Consider the following 19,713-nt stretch of genomic DNA (forward strand, 5'->3'; position numbering starts at 1 on the left):
TCCCAGGAAGGTTCTCTCTGTCCACCATCTTTCTTTCCCTTTGTCTCCCAGATGGTGTGGTCAACTGAATGCACCACCATAGGGTAGAGAGCTCATACCATTCTCCCTGTGTCTTTCAAGCCATCTTGTAAACACTATTTCCACCACTTTGGGTCTCTTTTTGTTTCCCAGGGCTTCCTGAGATTTAGTGATTATTTAGTGATTTTGTATCTAGTGATTATTTAGTGGGCTTTTTTTTTTTTTTTCTTGTTGCTGATTTGCTTGTTAGTAAACTGTTATTTTTTCACTTACATTTACTCGCATGGGTTCCTTATGGGTGGAAACGGATTGGTTGAAACTAAGAGGAGGTTACTCATTTTAGAGTGTCCAGCTCTTTAAACTGTCTAAAACCAAGACAGTAGTTCTGCAGAGCATGAACTTTTACGATTTAGACACAGAGCAACATCTGCAGACTGGGGAAAAGAGCATAAGTCTAACTCATCAGAAAACTTTGCAGGGAAAAACTTTCATTCTTTACTTTCAAATGTGAAAGTTCAGGGGATTCCTCATAAATTCTTTTTAATCTGAGCACCTTCTTAACACTGGCCACAAAAATACTTTAACTCTGCTCTGCAAAATAAAGACTGCATTTGCTCCTATTTTAAGAGCTTTGATATTCTTAGGTCACTTTACTTCAAAATTTGTTACTTGAAAAATGACATTTTTCTTCTTCTAAAGGGTATTTTTCACTTTTACGGAAAATTTTCATTAGATCATTTGCTGTGCAACTTACTAATATAACTAGACTGAGAATCCAAAGCCTTGAAGAAATTTTACAAATATATTTTACAAATAAATTAAGCTGAAACAGCACAGGAAGAGGCAGAAGTCATATCTTTACCTACTAACTACAGAGCTTTGATATTAGGTTAAAAATAGAAAAAAAAAAAAAAAAAAAAAGAAAAAATATAAAAAGAGGGAAAATGGAGAAGAGCAGCCCAAGTAAAAGAGAAGGTGGCTCTAAATACCCCCATTAGAAGCTATAAAAAGATTACCCTTTTTCAGGACCTACAGGAACCAAATATTATATCCTCTACAAAAACACCTACATACAAAGTATCTTTGGTAAGCAAAAGTGTTGGTGGGTACTTGTTCACTGTCTGCTCGACACAGGCTATAAGTATTTATAAGTAATAAGATCCCTAATATCTATAAGTAATTAGCTATAAGTAATTAGATCCCTAATAACTAGTCAATTTCACCAGCATTCATAACAAAACTGTGTGGGTAGGAACACAGGTTTAAAGCCCATTAAAACTATTTTGTTATTATGCCTGCATTGCAATATATTTCCCTATATACAGGCGACACAGCTATTAGCTTAACTTGTTTCAATATACAACAATTAATGAAAACTCAGAGGACCTGACATTTACAAAGATTAATATTCCTAATAAATTTATACATGCCATGGGTGGCAGTGAAATAACATGTGAACTAGTAATTATTACCCATGTTATTATCCATGAAGGACATAGACCTGCTGAGGTAGTCCAGGGCTCCAAAGCACCTCTCCTATGAAGACAGGCTGAAAGTGCTGTTCAGCCTAGAGAATAGTAGAGAAGGCTTTGGGGAGACCTCTTTGTGGCCTTTCAATACTTAAAGGGAACTTACAAAAAAGATGGGGAAAAATATTTTAGAAGGAGAAATGGTTTTAAATATCGATGAGACATAAGGAAAAAGTTTTTGACAAATAAGGGTAGTGGAACACTGGACCAGATTGCCCAGAGAGGCAGTGGATGCCCCATCCCCGGAAATATGCAAGGTCAGGTCATACAGGGCTCTGAGCAAACTGATCTAATTGAGAATGTTCCTGCTCATAGCAGGGAATTTGGACTAGATAACCATTAAAGGTCCCTTCCAACACAAACTCTTCTATGATTCTGTGGTTCTGTGTTCTCAAAGAGCATGTCTGTGTATCCCTGTGTACCTGCTGTCAGCCTATTATGTATAAATCAGGAAAAGAATGCATTTCATTATAAAGCATCACCTTAGAAGGTATCCAATCTCTCATTCATTATTACTTTGCAAATCCTCTAAACAACTAATTTTGTCATTCGCATTAAATAATAATTTCATAAGCAAATTATTTTATATGTATCTAAATTAAATCTTAGACCATTTTAAATTGCTCATCTCCTTAAAAAATCTCCGTAACATTCTAGAATTACAAGAAGGCTTTCTCTTTTCTAGTACCTGTATAAAGTAAGATATCTCCATAAAAATCACAAGTTTTATAAAATAACATTTATTTAATCTTTCAGCTTTTTTGTGGAAGTTATGTTTTTCTTTCATAACAATACATATCATATTCAGTATTTCTGGAATAAATATTTCCCCTTGCTTTCACAGAAACATTTTTGCAACCAGCAACCCTAATCTCACTTCTCTGCTTCAATCGCTTCAAGAAATTGGTGGAAAAACCTCAAGTCAGTGTGAATTAACCATGCTTCCTTTGGTACATACATCCAAAAGATGGATCACCTTTTTTGAAGGGTATGTTGCTACTCAGGCATAGCTGCATATTAATTTTTGTTGCATGGATAAATATTACACAAACCCTAAGCCTGTTCACAGTCATTTATATTTTAAAATTAATACATTTGTTTATCTTTGAGTGTTTTTTTAGTGTCTGCCAAAATTCAGTCATATTCACAGTAACGCTTACAAAAAGCAGTTCTCACACCTCCATAGTCCCATACCTACATCATCAGCAATAACTGTCTCCATAGGAGACAAGAAGCTGTCTGACACAGCAAGGCAGTAGAATTCTGCCAAGCCATAGTAAAGGGATATATATTAAGTCATCTAACAGTTATTTTTATTGAAAACTACGATCATGCACCACGCAATTCCCTTTCTTTTTAAACTTCTATTTCTGCTTTGCTAAGGCGCTGTAAATTACAATAGCATCTACAAAGAATTGCATTTATCCAGTTAAATTAAAAAGAAATTCAAGCTTATGTCACTGGAAGACAGGGTAAAATATAATATATATTATTCTTAATGAATTGTGCCTGACACATTTTCAAAAGTTTCCTCTTAGAATGTAATTTCCATAAGCAACCTATTAATCTCTTCCAGCTCTTTGGCATCCATGCCATTAGGGAGCTTTTCATTTAAACTAGCAAGTAAATTCCCTGCTTAAGCCTCTTCCTTTTTACTTTATGTATGATAAACATAAGAAGCCCCTTATTGTCCCTTTCTTTTTTTGACATTTTCCATCTACAGACTCTTAGTTAAACAACCACAATTTTTCCACCTAACTGACTTCATCTGTGGCCATGTTCTCCCTTCTGAAATGCAATGAAAAGAGATCTTCAGTGATGTCCGGCAAAATATGTTCTGTTTTTATCCCACATCTGGGGAGATGTACTTACACAGCCATGACTTGTGTAGCACATGGACAATTATCTTCAGGATCTTTTCTACAGCAGCAGCTGACATCACTGCTCTATTCTTTGTCTGTATTCTATCTCCAGTATCTTACAATTTTCTCTAATTATCTCTTGTTTTCCAGGTTATCTCAGTAATTTATTAAGATCTTGCTCATTTCTGATTGCCCTTACTTCAGAGGCCTCACTAAAAATAAGCAAAAAGCCCATCTTAAGCTAACATCTCCTGCAACAGCTTCGGCAAAAGGGATAACAACCATACAGGCTGTGGCTGGTCAAGACAGTAAAAAGACTGTGTAATGTTTGACAAATGCAACTGAAAAAATGAGACTTGGAAAAGGGCTTGACTTCAATAAGAAGTCAGTTGCTATTGAAAGAAACCAGTAGTAGATTCAAAACAAAGAAACAAACAAAAAAAACCAGAAAGATTCTTCACACGTGTCTGTTTGCCAGATGTGGGTGCTAAAATTTTACACTAGTTGAGAAAGAATCTACCTAAGTTCATGAAAAAGAAATCCAACAAAGGTTACTTTTTACTAAGGAAATAGAAAGATACTGCCTTTGGCTAAGACAATTTCTTATTTCCACATTGTAGGAGATTGAGAAAGCATTAGGAATGCCTGCTCAAGACATATTTTCTTCATCAAGTATTAATTTCTTGCTGTGAAAGAGATAATAACAGACTAGAACAGACTTCAGTTTCATTCTTATGGCACATCTTACTGTTCTACATAACCTGCAGTTTTAAACCTTCATATGCAGAAACACTACCTAGATATTAAGGAAAAGCCAAATGCTTGGCACTAAACACACACTGAAATATATATTACATATAATATATATAATTTTCCCAGTCCGTGATCCCAAAAAAAAACCCAAAAAAAAAAAAAAAAAAAAAAAAAAGCAATTTTACTAATATATTATTATCATTCACTTAATAAGCAATTGTGGTAACTTTATTGTCACAGCTTTATTTAATAGTGATTTTACCTGAAGTAGTATTTTGGATAGTGATTTGAAGCATTACATTGGAAAGAACATTAAAGATCATCTAGTCCAACTCCCCTGCAATGAGCAGGGCCAGGTTGTTCAGAGCCCCAACCAACCTGGCTTTGCACACTTCCAGGGATGGGGCATCCATCACTTTTCTGGTAAGCTTCAAAGTAAAGAACTTCTTCCTTACATGTAATCTAATCCCTTCAACAATTTAAAGTCACTGTCCCTTGATAATGTCTTAAGCACCAAGTAGGACACTACCTATTCATTAAATAATGTATTTCCACCCTTTTTTCATCAGCTCAAGTCAATTGACTTCAACTAGCATCTAAAAACCTAAGAAAAGTGGTTAGAGGTTTGGAAAGGTTTTGGGTTTGGTTTTTTCCCCCTGAAATATTTCTAATAAGAGGTCAAAACAGTTTCAAGAGTCAACTGCTCCAACTATTCTCCTCGAAAAACAACTAATCAAAATAGGCATCTAATATTCAACTCTGCTACAGCTAAGTCAAATAGATAAAAATTGTAGGGCTTTGGCTGTTAAAGGTATTTTGTTTTCTTCAAGCCATTCTGATTAGCTTTATGGATAGAAACCTTTGAACTGAAAATAGATATCTTTAGTCTTCCATCTCTCCTCTCCATTGCATTGTAACACCCAAGGTCATACTCCTAGTAGTATTAACACAGATGTACATTTGCATATGGCATTGCTACATTTTAACTATCTCATTTTCCCAGCATATTCATACTTGTGTCTATATTTATCCTTGTGTAAAGACATATGGGTTAGTGTTTCTCTTGAAAATATTGTTTTCAGCAGTGGTCCACTAATGAATATGCCGATCTTTCTACACAAGTGAATCATTTTCACTTGGAAAATAGCTTTTGAAATGACTGAATTTCAATTCAAAGTCCACTACTGTATCCAATTCGAGTTATTACCTTCAGAGACAAAGAGACAAATTTCTTTTTTTTAGTGACAAAATATTTGCAAAAAATAATAAACTGCAGAAAAACTGATGTTTATCTAGTAAAATATTCAGATCTAGTTTCCTGACAAGAAGCACCATTCTGAACAGAATTGCTAGATGCTACAAGTCACAACCTTCATTTGTATTTTAAGTGATAGAAGTTCACACTGACTATGGAGGCTGAGTAATTCCATGAAAGAGATGCCAACCACAGGCTAATATTTATTTAACACATAGAAAAATCTTTGGCTGCAAGCTTAAAGTATGTTCTTGAAAATAGAAGGTTCCCACACTTCTTTTTATGGATGAACATTTTACTCTTTCAGTTGCATCCATGTCTGTTCAAGACATTCACCTTTGGGAATTTAAAGTTTACAAATCATCAGCTACTTAATTTCCACATTTTAGTAGCCTAATTCTAAACATTCAGTCTGCCCTGCCCTTGATTTAGAGATAGCAAAATATTTCCTTGCAGTTGCAGCTCCTATATCATACCAATGTAGAGCAACAGTATAAAGAGCATGTAGTGTTTAACTACACTGTCCGTAGCATTATTAACAGTGATCTCCAAGACCGCGAAGAGCAGGAGAGAGCTGGCTAGGATAAGAAGACTTCAAAATTACAGGAAAGGGGGGTTGAGATGGAAAATAGGAATATGGAGACAATTCCACAGCCAGAGAAGGAATGATAACTGAGGCTGAGATTGAAATGAGAATCAAAATACTCATTTGGGTAACTGTAGTAAAAAAACCCTCACAACTTGACACAGGTGGGTACTATGTGTCCTTTCTCCCTAGAATGTGCATATATGAAGTAAAACACATCCATAAAGTATAAAATGGAGACTATTAGATCCCTGAAGTATTTTCTGTGATAGTGTTTATTAGTAACTCAGATCTAGAAAATCCTTACAGTAGAAAGAGCAACTGTTCCCATACAATTGAACAAGAAACATTACACTTTCTCCTTTGAAGAGGAGTCAAAAAGAATGAGATTACCTTTCCCAAAAGACTAATAAATAAGCCATTGAAAATACAAAACTGATCATTCTTCCTGCAAAATACAGAGAGACTGCAAAAATCATTTTTACACAGAGGAAAACACCTGGAGCAATTCCAAGCAAAAATACAGGCTGGGTGGAGAACTGATCAAGGCCAGCCCTGGTGAGAAAGAGTTGGGGCTGCTGGTTGACAGTAAGCTCAGTGTGAGCTGGCTCACAACCTAGAAAGCCAGCCATATCTTGGCTTGCATCACAAATAGTGTGGTCAGCAGGTCAATGGAGGCGATTCTGGCCCTCAGAGACCTACCTGGAGTTCTGCATCCAGCTCTGGGACCCCAACAAAAGACTTGCTGAAGTGGGTCCACAGAAGGCCAAGAAAAATATCAGGAGGTTGGAGGACCTCTCCGGTGGAGATAGGCTAAGAGAGCTGGGGTTGTTCAGCCTGGAGAAGAGAAAGCTTCAGGGAGACCTTATAGCATCTTTCATTACCTAAAGGGGGCTACGAGAAAGATGATAAGGCTTCAAACTGAAAGAGGGCAGGTCTAAGTTATATAAGAAAGAAATTCTTCATCATGAGGGTCATAGGACAGTGGAACAGGTTGCTTAGAGAAGTCATAGATATTCCTGGAAATTCCAGACATTCCTGGAAATGTTCAAGGCCAGACTGGATGTGGCCTCGAGCAACCTGGTCTAGTGAAAGACCATGTCCATGGTAGGGTGTTGGACTAAATTATCCATAAGGACCCTTCCAACCTTTCTATGATTCAATGAACACTAAGACTAAATGCTCAGCAAACAAAACAGGAATGATGGTGTATCTAATACGTATTTATATATGATAAAAAATATGGAAGCTTAATCCCATTATTGTTGGTAGCAAATACTAGATTTTAACCTGAGTACCTTCAAAAGAAAAACTGTACCTTTAAGAAAGCAGCATATTACAAGCTGGCCAGATCAAGATACCCTGCTACTGGCTTTTTTTAGCATGTTTTTCCTCTCAATTACTTTGCAGCACTACCTCTAGAGATCAGATATGGTCTCTGAGGATAAACTAAGATTGGCTGAGTTTGAGGGAGGTTCTCTGGTCCAATTCCATCTCCAAGCAGGACCAGATTCAAAACTACATCTGATTGAAATCATAATTCACCCTTCAGGGAATGTCTTCCTTGTAATATGAGAATAGCCACATAGCTGGGGGCAACCAAAGCTGTCAAGCCTTTTGACATGGGTATCAGTGGCAAAGGTTGATTTGGCAAACTCCAGTGAAGGGAATGAAAGGTCAAAATTAGCTTTGGCTTTGAGCCTTATGGCACTTATGTTAAAAACATATTTTCTGAGTTTAATGGTTTTCAATTTGGCTTCTGTGACAGCATCAGAGAAACCTCACATTTACAAACCTGTTAAAATATGTTGCTTCAAAGGTTGAGTTTTGCAAGCAACAAATATTCTGTTACTAGTATAATACCAAAATCAGAAAGAAATATAATGCTCCCCACATCTGAGTCCATACATGGTTACCATCAGCATTTAAAATTCTCACAGTAAGTCAATTTTTTTGCAGAGAAGGTTTGCAAAATTCCAGATTTAAAAAAAATAAAAATTTTTAAAAAATAATCAGCATGTCTTATTTTTCTGAAAACAAAAAAACTCAGAAATATTTAGAGTTTTAATTTTTCTATTATAGCCAGATTTTCCTATCCAATAGTTTCTTTTTTTAACAATATTCAAATGCATTTACGGTTTGGTAGAAAAATCAGTCTGAAAATTAAGATACTGTATCACCAACTCACAGGTACTGAGTTAATTTTGGCAGATAACAGGCTCTGAAAACAGCAGTTTATAATGGAAATTATGACACCGTATCAGCGAGAAAGGCACCACTACAAAAAGAACATTCAAAATCATTCTTTTCAATAGAGTGGAATAGGGCAGTTTGTGAGCAGGAATGTGGAGAAACTCTTACATGACACTTTTCTGATGCCTTTGGGAAAAATAAACTAAAAATCCTTCAAATTAAAGGGCTACTCTAACAATAAATGCAAATAAACCCAAAGACTGATTATCAATAAGTAATATACAAAGCACGAAAAAGTTCCTCTATAGAAAAAGAAATTCTGCTAAGCCATTTCAACATAGGATCTGTTCTCAAAATGACCTGATCACGAAGCAAGCCATTGAAGTATGTTTACCTGTTTCCTGACTTGCTCTTCTTTCTATTCCTTTCCTGTCCCAAAACCTTTGTTGTCTAAATAACAAAGGTACTCCATGTTTATGTATTATAGCTATTGGGTGACCACATCTTTCCTCATTGTACAGTATATTGCATTCTCTGTAATGCCAGTCATTATTCTTCCTGACTTCACTAACTTTTTCTAGCTGAAGCATTTAAGATTAATGAGGCATTTGTTCTCAATCAAGGCACTTTATATGAACTCAGTTACACTTTCAGGATCCATGCAGATGACTTATTTAATATCATTTTATTTTTTATATTTTTTGGGGGGATTGATTTATGGCCATTTTTGTCCATTAGCATAGACCATTCTGTATCACTCTTCTCTTTTTTCAATAACTGTTATCAGGACCTACTGCATAGTAGAATATAAAGATGTATTGTGTATCAGGAATGCAGGTATATCCTAGAGGGTCAAATTTTGACATAATTTGGCATATTGTAAAGCATACTACTTCAGCTACTTAAAAGATGCTGAAACTGCAAGAAAACAGTACGCTTCTGAATCTCAAAATCGGTTTCCTCTGATAATATAAACTGCAATAGCCATCAAGGAAAAGTCTGGTTCTGTCAATCTAAATCCATATAGGTATTCTTCTATTTCCATATTTTAATGATGTTCATAGTTGGGATCCACACATAATAAAGTTTGATTTAGCTATTAAGACAATTCTCATTCCTACAATGCTCTCATCATGCTTCATTGCTTCGCAAAGTCATACTAATATACAGAAGCCTAATAGAGACCAAATTTTCCATGAAGTTAATGTAACTGCTGAGATTTTAAGAAAGTATAATTTAACAGAATTTAAAACATTTTTTTGTAAGCAGAGGAATAAAAAGGAATTTTTCCTCCTAAGAAATCAACTCTGAAACAAGGTTGTACCAATGTTTCATAACTTCCATTATATTCTTCATTACACAAAACTTTCTTTTTCCTTGTTTTCCAATCAAACTTCTCTTCAGGATTTAAAGCCTTAGCCAGAAGGGAACTTCTCAGATGGGTCACCTTCAGCTTAATCTCCTTCTCTTAGGAATCAATATGAAGTGTAGGGAAAACAATTTCAAACATCCAGGAAGCTGGACTTTCAGGGAGTCAGTATTTCCTAATAACTAAATCTTCCCATACTGTGCACTCTTCTGAGATAAAAAAGTAAATTTTGGAAGGCATGTGTATATATAATTCCCACAGAGAGATAAATCTGTTTCAGATCTTCTGCAACAGCTGCAGTTTTTTAGGAATGATTATCCAGAACAAAAATTTAGATGAAGGTGATTTTTTATTAATTTATGTAGAAACTTGAAGTGTCAACTGTGTCAGTTGGCATGTAGAATACACTTACACTATATTCCCTACAGTAAAAAAAAAAAAGTTGTGGAAATAAGGAATTTTATTTATTTTCATCTCCCTCTCCAGAGAGACTTATGGTAGGTACTACACAGCAAGTTAAAATACAATTAAAATAATATATGTAAAACAACAGGTATAGAAAACACATTTTATGTTTAGTTTTTGGGAAGTCGTTTGTTTGGCCATGAGTAAAGGCTTAGAGGAGACTTGATCAGGTTCCAGTATTTAAAGGGTGGCTACAAGATGGAGATTCCCTTTCTTACAAGGAATCACATGGAAAATATGAAGGGTAATGGATACAAGTTATTCCTAGAGACAATCTGATTAGACACAAGAGGAAAAAAATTCACAGCAAAACCTATTGCAATAATCTCCCAAGAGAACCAGTGAGTTTCCCCACGTTGGACACTTCAAATTCATCTGAACAGGGTGTTAGGCTGTCTTGTCTAGATATTGCCAAGAGACGTTGGACCAGGAGATTCTTGAGGTCCTCATCCAACCTGGTATTCTATGATTATATGAAAAAATTATGAAAGTTTAAAAATTGATTCAGAAAATAAACATATGCATTTAATTCAAAGGAAGCATAAAACTTTAGGCTGCAGGTTGGTAGCACTAACTTGAATTGCTGATTTTTAAAAGGGAAGGTAGCACTTTGAGATAGCAGCATATTTAATTAACTTGTCATTTTCAATGTACAGGAGATTGGTTAAAAGAGAATCATATTATCTTAAGTATAATTCTAGGATTAGATAAAAGTATTGCACTATTTTGAAGTGAAAGCTGTTAGGATAATCTAAGGATATCATTCAAACTCTGAAGGGACAGAAATATTATCCTAAATATTATAGGATGAAAACAAATAGGATGAAATACATATCAGCAATTATTATCATGCGGATGTCAGGACTGAGGTTCCATGCTACCAAAAATATACTAGCATATTTAAGTTGGATACTGAACTAATAAAGTTTTCCCCAAAGACAACTACAGCCACATTGTTTGCAATGAACAATACTATCCAAAAAAGCAAAAGAGAACTATAGAAAAAACAAAATTCAGTGTCAATTTTATCATTCTGGCTCAAGGCACAATCAAGCCTTCTTCAACTATTCCTGAAGGAGAGCACCATTTTCAGCATGCAAAGACTAGACAATATGTGTTATTGGGCATTTGGACAGTTGGATAATTTTTTTAATGTAAGCTTTACCTGTTATATATTTAACTGAATTGCTGTAATTTTATTTGTGTATTGATTATTGTACAGTTGAATTGCTAAAGCTACAAAATCATCTTTCTGTAGCTCTGTTTTGGTAACCTGAATGAAATGAATTTGTACCCCAAGAGAGTCCTTCATTCAGATATACTTGTGGAATAAAGTTCCATTCTTAATGCCTTAAGTCATCATTAGGTTGGAAAGTTTTAATGAAATATTGAAGATTGAATAAACCTCTAGACTAGTGTTCTGTTTACTTACAAATTTGTTCTCTTGTCTGCTCTCTTTTAGTCTTTGTTAATATATGTCATTCACATGCAAACGTGAACTGTTCTTTTTCACCAGCAAGATGTAGGTGTAATAGATAGTAGGCATCCGCTACCCAAGATAAATAGCAGAAATCCAGCTGTTTCAGGGAGGTGAGTAATGCTTTGTTAAATACATACACGTGAATGATAAAAAATTCACTTTTTTAATAATATGGTCTTTCAAAAGTTTTGACATGCCGATCTTAAACTAATAGTAGTCTCAGAGCTATTAGTGATTACAAGAGTTTACAGAGCTTAGGTGAGGTGACATCAGCCTGGAAAATATGTTGTTGTTTTTTAAAAAGATGCGAAATGGGTGATGCGAAGAAGTAGGTGGCAGTCAATCTATCTCAGATAACAAGAAACATATTGAACAAGTGCTGAATCAATCAATTTCTAAAAACCTAGACAATAACAGAATACAAATAGGTATCTATTGAAGAACAGGCCACTGACTTTTTTGCTGTGACAGATCATGGGAGTAAGGAATAAGCAAAAGATTTCAAGAATCCTAACTTTCAGATGCTTTTGATGGTGTTTTAAATTCTGATATTGGCAGTGGCAGAAGAGAGACGATGAAAATAATATTTGCCAAACATATAGCAATATGGATTTGCTGTCAACTTTAATATCTCAGACCACCAACTCATCAGACTCTTAACATTAAGAAAATAAATTTCTGGGCATTATTTGCTAATTACTTTTCATGTCATTATGGAGCATATGTGGAAATCTAAACTGATCTACTTTAAGCTGTTTAAGATGACTGCACAGGAACTGGGGGAGTTTATGTAATGTGATGCTACCGAAGTGTTAAACTTTATTGAAAAATAAATCATATGAAGTTCAGCAGAGTCAGGGAGAGTACTTACGAGTTGTCAGCTATGCACAGATAATATGGCAGACTCTACCTAAGCAGTAGTTCCTGTTGCCTGCTGCAATTCTGGTCACAAAATGAACATGTCAGCAGTTTTAAAACCTCATCACATAAAATTTTCATTCAGCCAACTCCCATATGGAATTGATATATCTTTCACTACTTCATGTCATCTCCTGAAATAATTTGGCTAAAAAAGTACTTTTCATTAAATTCAGATTTTCCTTATTATCAGAAACTTATATGCATCATATGAGAATAACCCCAAACTTATTCAGTAAAATGTGAATAATTCTTCTCAAGTTAATGTTTTTCACAGGTGTTAGTATAAATAACTCATCAGACACTTCACTGTTGTTCTTATCATTCACTTACTGCTGCCATCTAAATGACCACTTCAAGGTTATTTGTAACCTTAAAACCTCAAAACAATTTTAGAATCCTTTCTACTACACTTAATTAACAAATTTTAAGACTGGATTTTGTTTGATGATTTTTTCAGTGACTTTTAGAAAATGTACTAGAGTCAAAAGGCACCCCTAATTTCCATTCAAAAGTGTTATTTTTATATTGCAGTTAATATCAGGTCCCAAGGCAACATCTTTTATTTTTTAGTGTCTTTAACAAAAAATATATGATTTAGTCATAAATGGTATTTCATTAATAAGGATGTGCTCCTTAGAACTCCCCTATTTCCAAATCAGAGCTGCAATTTCCCTGAAATAAATTAAAATTTTTAAATTTTTGATAGAGTAGCAGGGCTTTCTAGCCCTGTTTGTTTAACTGATAATTAAATTCTGAGCAACAGACTTACACTTTTGCCCTTGATATTCCCCTGAATCTAGAACAATCATCACAAAAGTATTTCAGAAGATGCTCAAATTCATGACTGTCTGAAAAGGAAGCTGTAATAGGGTATTCTGGTAACTAATGAAAGACAAAAATTAGATTCTACTTATTTAGGAGAAATCTCACTTCTCTCTTTTACATGCATATTAATTTTCAGTTGTTTGCTCAATGTTTTTCACAAAACTGTATCCTCTTAGCTAATCCTTTTTATGAGTCTATCAAACAACTCCAAGTTTGTCTATCAAAATGCCATTACATTTTGCATGAAATATTCTCGTAATTTTCAAATAGTTTTTCCCCAGCAAGCATGATCAGAAAAAATACACAGGCTACACTACTTACCACATGAAATAATGCACATGCTACCTTTTTTTCCTCCCTTAATCTCTAGTGTGTTAGATAGCTAAACAACTTACAGCTGTCCAGGCTTCTTTTCTGCATCGAGAACACAACCACTCGTTATGGATTTCATGAGAAGGAACACCGTAGCAACCTAGAATAAGAGAGCTAGATTGATTATTATATTCTGCCTTTTTATCAATGATGTAATACAATTCAATTATACATAAACCTTAATAAAACACTTCTGTCCTGTGACAAAGGAGACTTTTACCATCTAGGCTTACTGCTAATGTCATAGTCTATAAAATATATCTTCCCAAAACCTAAATAAAAAGAACCCACAAAACCACCATAAGAAAACCAAAACAAAACCTCAGCAAATGAAACTGAACAACAGAAACTCCAAGAACCCCAAAAGCTATAATCACAATGAATTTCTTATTTTTGTCATTGCAATATCATATCACCAACTCTCCCCGAAGTAAAAATTTGACTTAATACACTGACATTTATTCTGGGCAAATATACCGTATTTCCAAATATCTCATAGACTTTTAAGACTTAACTATTACAGTTCTATAGCCTTTTGGAGATATTGCAGAAAAATCCATCAGTTACTCTTGCAATAAAAAAGCATGTTAAGTGAAAGAAAATACTGCATCCCCAAATTTAACAGCAATATTCACACGTCCTCCAGGAGAATTTCACCCTAACTATTTATTAAGGACACACTAGCATTGCATAGTGATTTAAAATAGAGAAGCAAAAGAGTAATTAAATCATTAGGTCAGAAAAAAGAATCAAAAGTTTGGGATCATTGAAAGTTTACAAGACAGTTAATTCTTCAACATTTTCACAGCAACCATAAGTTACAGAAAATATAATGCAGTTTTCAAAAAAAATTAGCCAGTGATTGAAGCATTACAAATGGAAATGTTCTTCAAATACTTTTAAAGACATGCTAGAAGCCTAGCTAACTATTATTTATCAATAAAGCAAAATTTAGAATTACATGTCTGGCAAAAGAACAATTGGATTATTTACTTGCATGAACCCGTATGCAACACTTTGCACATGATATCAGAAGACTTGTTCCATCTTCTTCAACAAAGGCATTTGATGGATAGTTTTCGGTGTTTTCTTCACTATAAATAAAACACATCTCTGGAATAAGAGGTTTAGTCTTCACATTTTCTGCCATCAGTGTTTCTGCTGAGTTTGCTTCACTGAAAGTAGGACTTTCTTCATCCTGATTGTCTGGCTGGAAAATAAACAAAATCTATACTTAAAATAAAAGAGAGTCCTACTCTTCCTTGTGACAATGATGAAACTATTCCACCCCTCCCAACTTTCGTACTAAGTGCAACAGTTTCATGAAAAAATTAACTGCTTCTAAGCATTTATCATAGTCATCCTACCTTGATTGTTCCAAATAACCATGATATCTGGAACAGCACTCAGCCTACAAACCAGTGTTATTGCAGTGGTGTTCAATGGTACTGTACCTCTTGGGCCATTTAAGTCAGTCCAGTGCAATAAAGGTTTTTTTCCTGGTTCCCACACTGAGGAAATTCCAATTTAGCACCTTCCAAACTAGCAATATAGTACTACAACACCATTTTAACTTGCCATTTGACACAGTAATTCCATAAGACAGTGTCAAACAGTGCTCTGCATTAGACTGTTTCTGAGGGAATATTTGTCCTGAGCAGGCTTAAGTACTGTGAAAACACTTATTTCCTCAACACTGAACAAAGGCAGCATAAAATAGGCTCTGATAAAAAGTATTTGGAGATGGACATATAAGGAAATAGCTAGAAGTTACAAACCCACCTGGGTTCATCACACCAAAAAGTGTAATTTCAAGGGAAAATACACACACACTAAGACAAACCCAGCATAAATGGTAGTAGGAGGCATACAGTGTCTGCAGGCAAGGATAGATGCAGGTGAACAAAGTTATCAGTTCTAATTTTAATGCCAGCGAGTTTATTTACCTCTCTTATGAAATGTGTAAGTTTATCTTTTTTATAATTTCTTGGAAATTAAGTAGCCAGGCAGCTATTTCACACTTCATCCAGAGATGAAGCTGTGAGAATCTTGCTTACCCTATAGTATGGCATGAGAAGAGTGCAAATGGCACAGTGAGGTTCCTTTTTTGCACAAGCTGCATTGTATTCTTTTTCAGCATTGAAACTGGGTAGTCTTGTCTGCCACAGGTAGACCAGAGGCTTGGCCCATGCCTCTGACTCTTGAACTTTCTCTTCAGTTAAGGTAGTCTCAGGCAGCTCTAAAAAAAAGCAAACAATGCTTTTATATATGCTTTTATTATAGTCACAGAATGAAGATAAACAACAATTAATCTGTCACGTGTGCTAACAAAGATAAAACAATCTTACAAGTCTGTGTACAAATACGGATGCAGAAGTCTAAAAGAATGTTGTGTAAGGAAAAACCCACAATTAAGTGCTCTGACATCTCTGTCATGAGCTGATTGCTTCACATAAAGCATAGATAGCCCTATCATTTACAATTTGTATTTGTATCAACAACATTATGTCTCACTCTCCCACTATCTCTTTAATGCCTCCAAACTCTATCCCCTCTCCCTCCATGCACACGGCCCTAAATTCCTTATAGATGGAACATACTGTGTCCCAGCAGCAGTGCCAGACAAATCACTCGACTCACACAGGATGGAACCTCACAAACTCTTCATGGAGAGCGACACTCATTTTCCAAGGGGGAAAAAAAGGCAAACATTATAGTTGGGGAGTAATGGGGAACAATCAGATCTAAGAAGCAGAGAGACATGCATGCTGGATCATACGTACAGTGCCTATTAAATCTTTCACAGTCAATGAGAAGGCATTTAGGTGTCAATCAGAATTATGTGAATGAGGAAAGGAAAATGTGAAAAGATTTGAATTAAACATTTAGTCAACAGAAACAGTCTATAACATACCGTCCTTTTCTAGTGATGTATTTAAGAAAAACTGTTCACTTCAGAAGAAGAAAATTCCAACACAGAGAAACATTTAAGTACATTAAGCCGATTCATCACATTCCTTCAGCCCATGACTGCTTTCTCCACTTTATGAAAAAGCTGAGGTTTTATGGATCCCCTATGATAAACATCACACATTGCTACAAAATTGCTATAAAATTGGCAACATTTTTATCAGTGTTGAATAAAATATCGACTAAAATCTTTGTGTACAAGCAAACCAAATGTAATAAAATATATATATATATATATATATATATATATATATATATATATCCTGCATGTGGTTTTTAACAAGTTTTTTGTAGTTTCTCAAAAGAACTAATACCAATTCAATAAACATTCGCTAATAATCTGGATAGAAGGGCACAAAGAAAACAACTGCAAAAAAGCTGTCAATATTTAGCAGCAGAGCTTTCTGGTGAAAAACTTAGCTATCTTAGCTTCAAAAGAACACGAGTGAAAAAACAGCTGAACACAAGGAGAAGATGAGCATATAAAATGCCAGCATAACTTTTATAACTTTTTGAACTATTTACTTTGGAAGTTAAAAGCTTAACAAAGTTTTTGCTTAAAAAATCTGTTCAATCATATTTTTTCTACTGTTTGCAATTTTAAAGAACTGTAAAACACATAGCTCTGGAAGTTATTTCTCTAGTTCTCTTCCTATCTATTTACATTTTCCTTTAAAGAATCATCTTACAAGTAGCTTCAGCCTTACAGGTATTTTTTTTAATTTTTCCTTTTACATTATTTTCCTTCAGGAGCTTGTACTCATTATTGTAAATATCTTCATTATTGTTGTGACCTCACAGAAAACTCAGAGCTTGATTCTCCCTTATGAAGAAAACAAAGAGGTACACAGAATTTGTTTGTATTACCTTCCATACCCATTATCCCTTTTAAAACTGACATGCTTTAATTGCACCACTCCTTACCACCGCTAAATACTTCTCCCATGACAGTTGAAGACTTTGCCCAACCTCAGCCTATAAGTTCTTCTTTATTAAAAAATCCATCTTCAATATTTGTAGTCCTGAAACCAATTCTGGGTTGATAACTGTAGTTCTTTCATACAGTGTTCCAGCTTTTCACTGCCTATAGCAGGCTTCTGAGTTTATTACTATATTGGTTCTGGTTTTAATGAAAACAGTATTTACACCTTAATTTCATATAAACTCCATAATTTCAGTTCCCTCTTGTGTGATCTTTACAAAGGCTTTCCCAACCAAGAAATTTAAAAGAACATAAGACACAAGAATAAAGCTGATTTTAATAGCCTTTTGTTGCTTTCAAGAGTTTGTATTTCTTTTTGAACCTCATTCCAAAAGAAGCCAGGGACAACATGTCATATGTATATGTAACAGACTCTATCTTTCACAAACTCATAAAAATTTAAGACTATTTTAATAAATTTATTTTCTCCTTTACATTATGTTTAGAGCACTTCCAGTTAGCTGTTGACTAGAAGCAAACACTCCTCATTTATTTGCCTCTAATCTCTAACATCTATAATTCTGAATTCTATGTCCTTCTACATCCTTTAAGGTTTAACTGTCTTCTCCATGATCCTTACAGCAGTCTTCTGTCTCTACACAAGCTCTCTGATATGATCCTCTGGTATATTACACCATGCAACCCCTCACTATTCTCCACCATAAAAAGAAAGGAAAAATATCCATCCTCTTTTCAGAGGGAAGCTGCCTAATCCAGTACTGAAGGGCTCACTAACAGGATACAAAATTAAGAGAAGACAGAATAGACATTTCTAAGGATTACAAGCTTTGTTTGATACTCTGTTATCACTACTGTAAGGCTAATAGATTTCAATTCTCCACAGGAATTTCCTAGGGAACCTTGAGCCTAAATTATCATCTTTCAAGGACTTCAGAAATATTATTTCATCTCCTTATAATCAACATTCACCCACCCACATTAAAATAACTAAATTTCTAAAGAAACTGGTATTAAAAAAAATGTTACAGAGTACATGACCCCACTACAAAGCATGTACAAAACATGACAATGCTGCCTTAAACAACTTCCTCACCAGGAAGGTGAGGAATGCAATCTTCCATGTAACTATTCTACATCAGTAGAACTTAGGCAGTTTCATTTTGAGTGCTTTATTTTTCATGTGTGTGCACCAGCATCAGTGAGAGGAAGAATTTCCACATAAGCTTCTCTGGTAGTACAAGCGGAGGTACCTTCCTGATTTCCATGTAGGCAGAGAAGTTCTGCACCATAAATAAAAACCGAGAATCTGGGTAACCAAAACAGGCAAGGAAATTAAAAGAAAAAACAGCTCTCCAACTGTCTGAGAGAAGGCATAGAGAATATAGTTACTTGATGTAATTTTGCTGTCTTGGCACAGTTTATGGCTGTCTTGGCACAGTTTATGGACTTTCTTCAGTTGTTCATTTGGTAATACCAATATCCTATTTATGTCCAAAAACACTGTGGAAAACTTACAGGATATTTAGATTTCTTTTTTTTTTTTTTTCTGTTTATCCAGTGTGCTTCTCACTCCTTTTATTTTCTTAAATTACTCATTTCATTATTTACTATTTAGCTGAAGAGCAATCAGTGGTTCAGCCTAAAATAAATTTGTTTTCCTAACTCACATTGTTGCATGCAGTTTCAGGGTAAACACTCAGTGACCTCATGTGAGCTTAGTGTTTCTCTGATGAAATGTGTCTATTACAAGGACATAAAACAACTGCAGCCTCCAGTTAGCTCCTTTCAAAATCCACCTTAACTGAGGATTCTCAAAATAAGAACAAATAACAATTCACAGTGTTCAAACTGACTTAAGATCTCAGAAACTCCACTGTCATAAGCAAGCATACTCTTTACTTCAGCTGTGAATCAGTGCTAGTTGCAAGTACCCAAAACCTGGAAAAATTGTGGTGAAAGCATCTATTCCTACAGCAAAGATACACTGCCCCCCACACCCCGCCAGAAAACAAGCATCTACTTTATAAGAGCAGTATGTAATGTTTCAAGAAGCACTGTGAACATGATGTTTCACTCATTATCTTACATATTGCTATATTTCTGAAAGAGCATGAGAATGCCCTCAGTTCTGGTAGAGCAAGTTTTGATGAATAGTCCCTTATGCAATGCTGC

General features: G+C 34.9%; 1 protein-coding gene across 6 annotated transcripts in view; it reads right to left on the reverse strand.

Moving 5' to 3' along the window:
* KDM4C (lysine demethylase 4C) overlaps positions 1-19,713 on the reverse strand; it is a 247,789-nt gene that overhangs the window by 81,933 nt on the left and 146,143 nt on the right. For all 6 annotated transcript variants that reach the window (XM_053932680.1, XM_053932684.1, XM_053932682.1 and 3 more), the window contains 3 exons: positions 15,686-15,867; positions 14,622-14,838; positions 13,652-13,728 (listed from right to left, as the gene is read on the reverse strand). In XM_053932680.1, the coding sequence (XP_053788655.1) occupies positions 13,652-13,728; positions 14,622-14,838; positions 15,686-15,867 (476 nt within the window). The remainder of the gene's footprint in view (positions 1-13,651; positions 13,729-14,621; positions 14,839-15,685; positions 15,868-19,713) is intronic.

This window comes from Vidua chalybeata, chromosome Z, assembly GCF_026979565.1.
Source record: "Vidua chalybeata isolate OUT-0048 chromosome Z, bVidCha1 merged haplotype, whole genome shotgun sequence".
Taxonomy (NCBI): domain Eukaryota; kingdom Metazoa; phylum Chordata; class Aves; order Passeriformes; family Viduidae; genus Vidua; species Vidua chalybeata.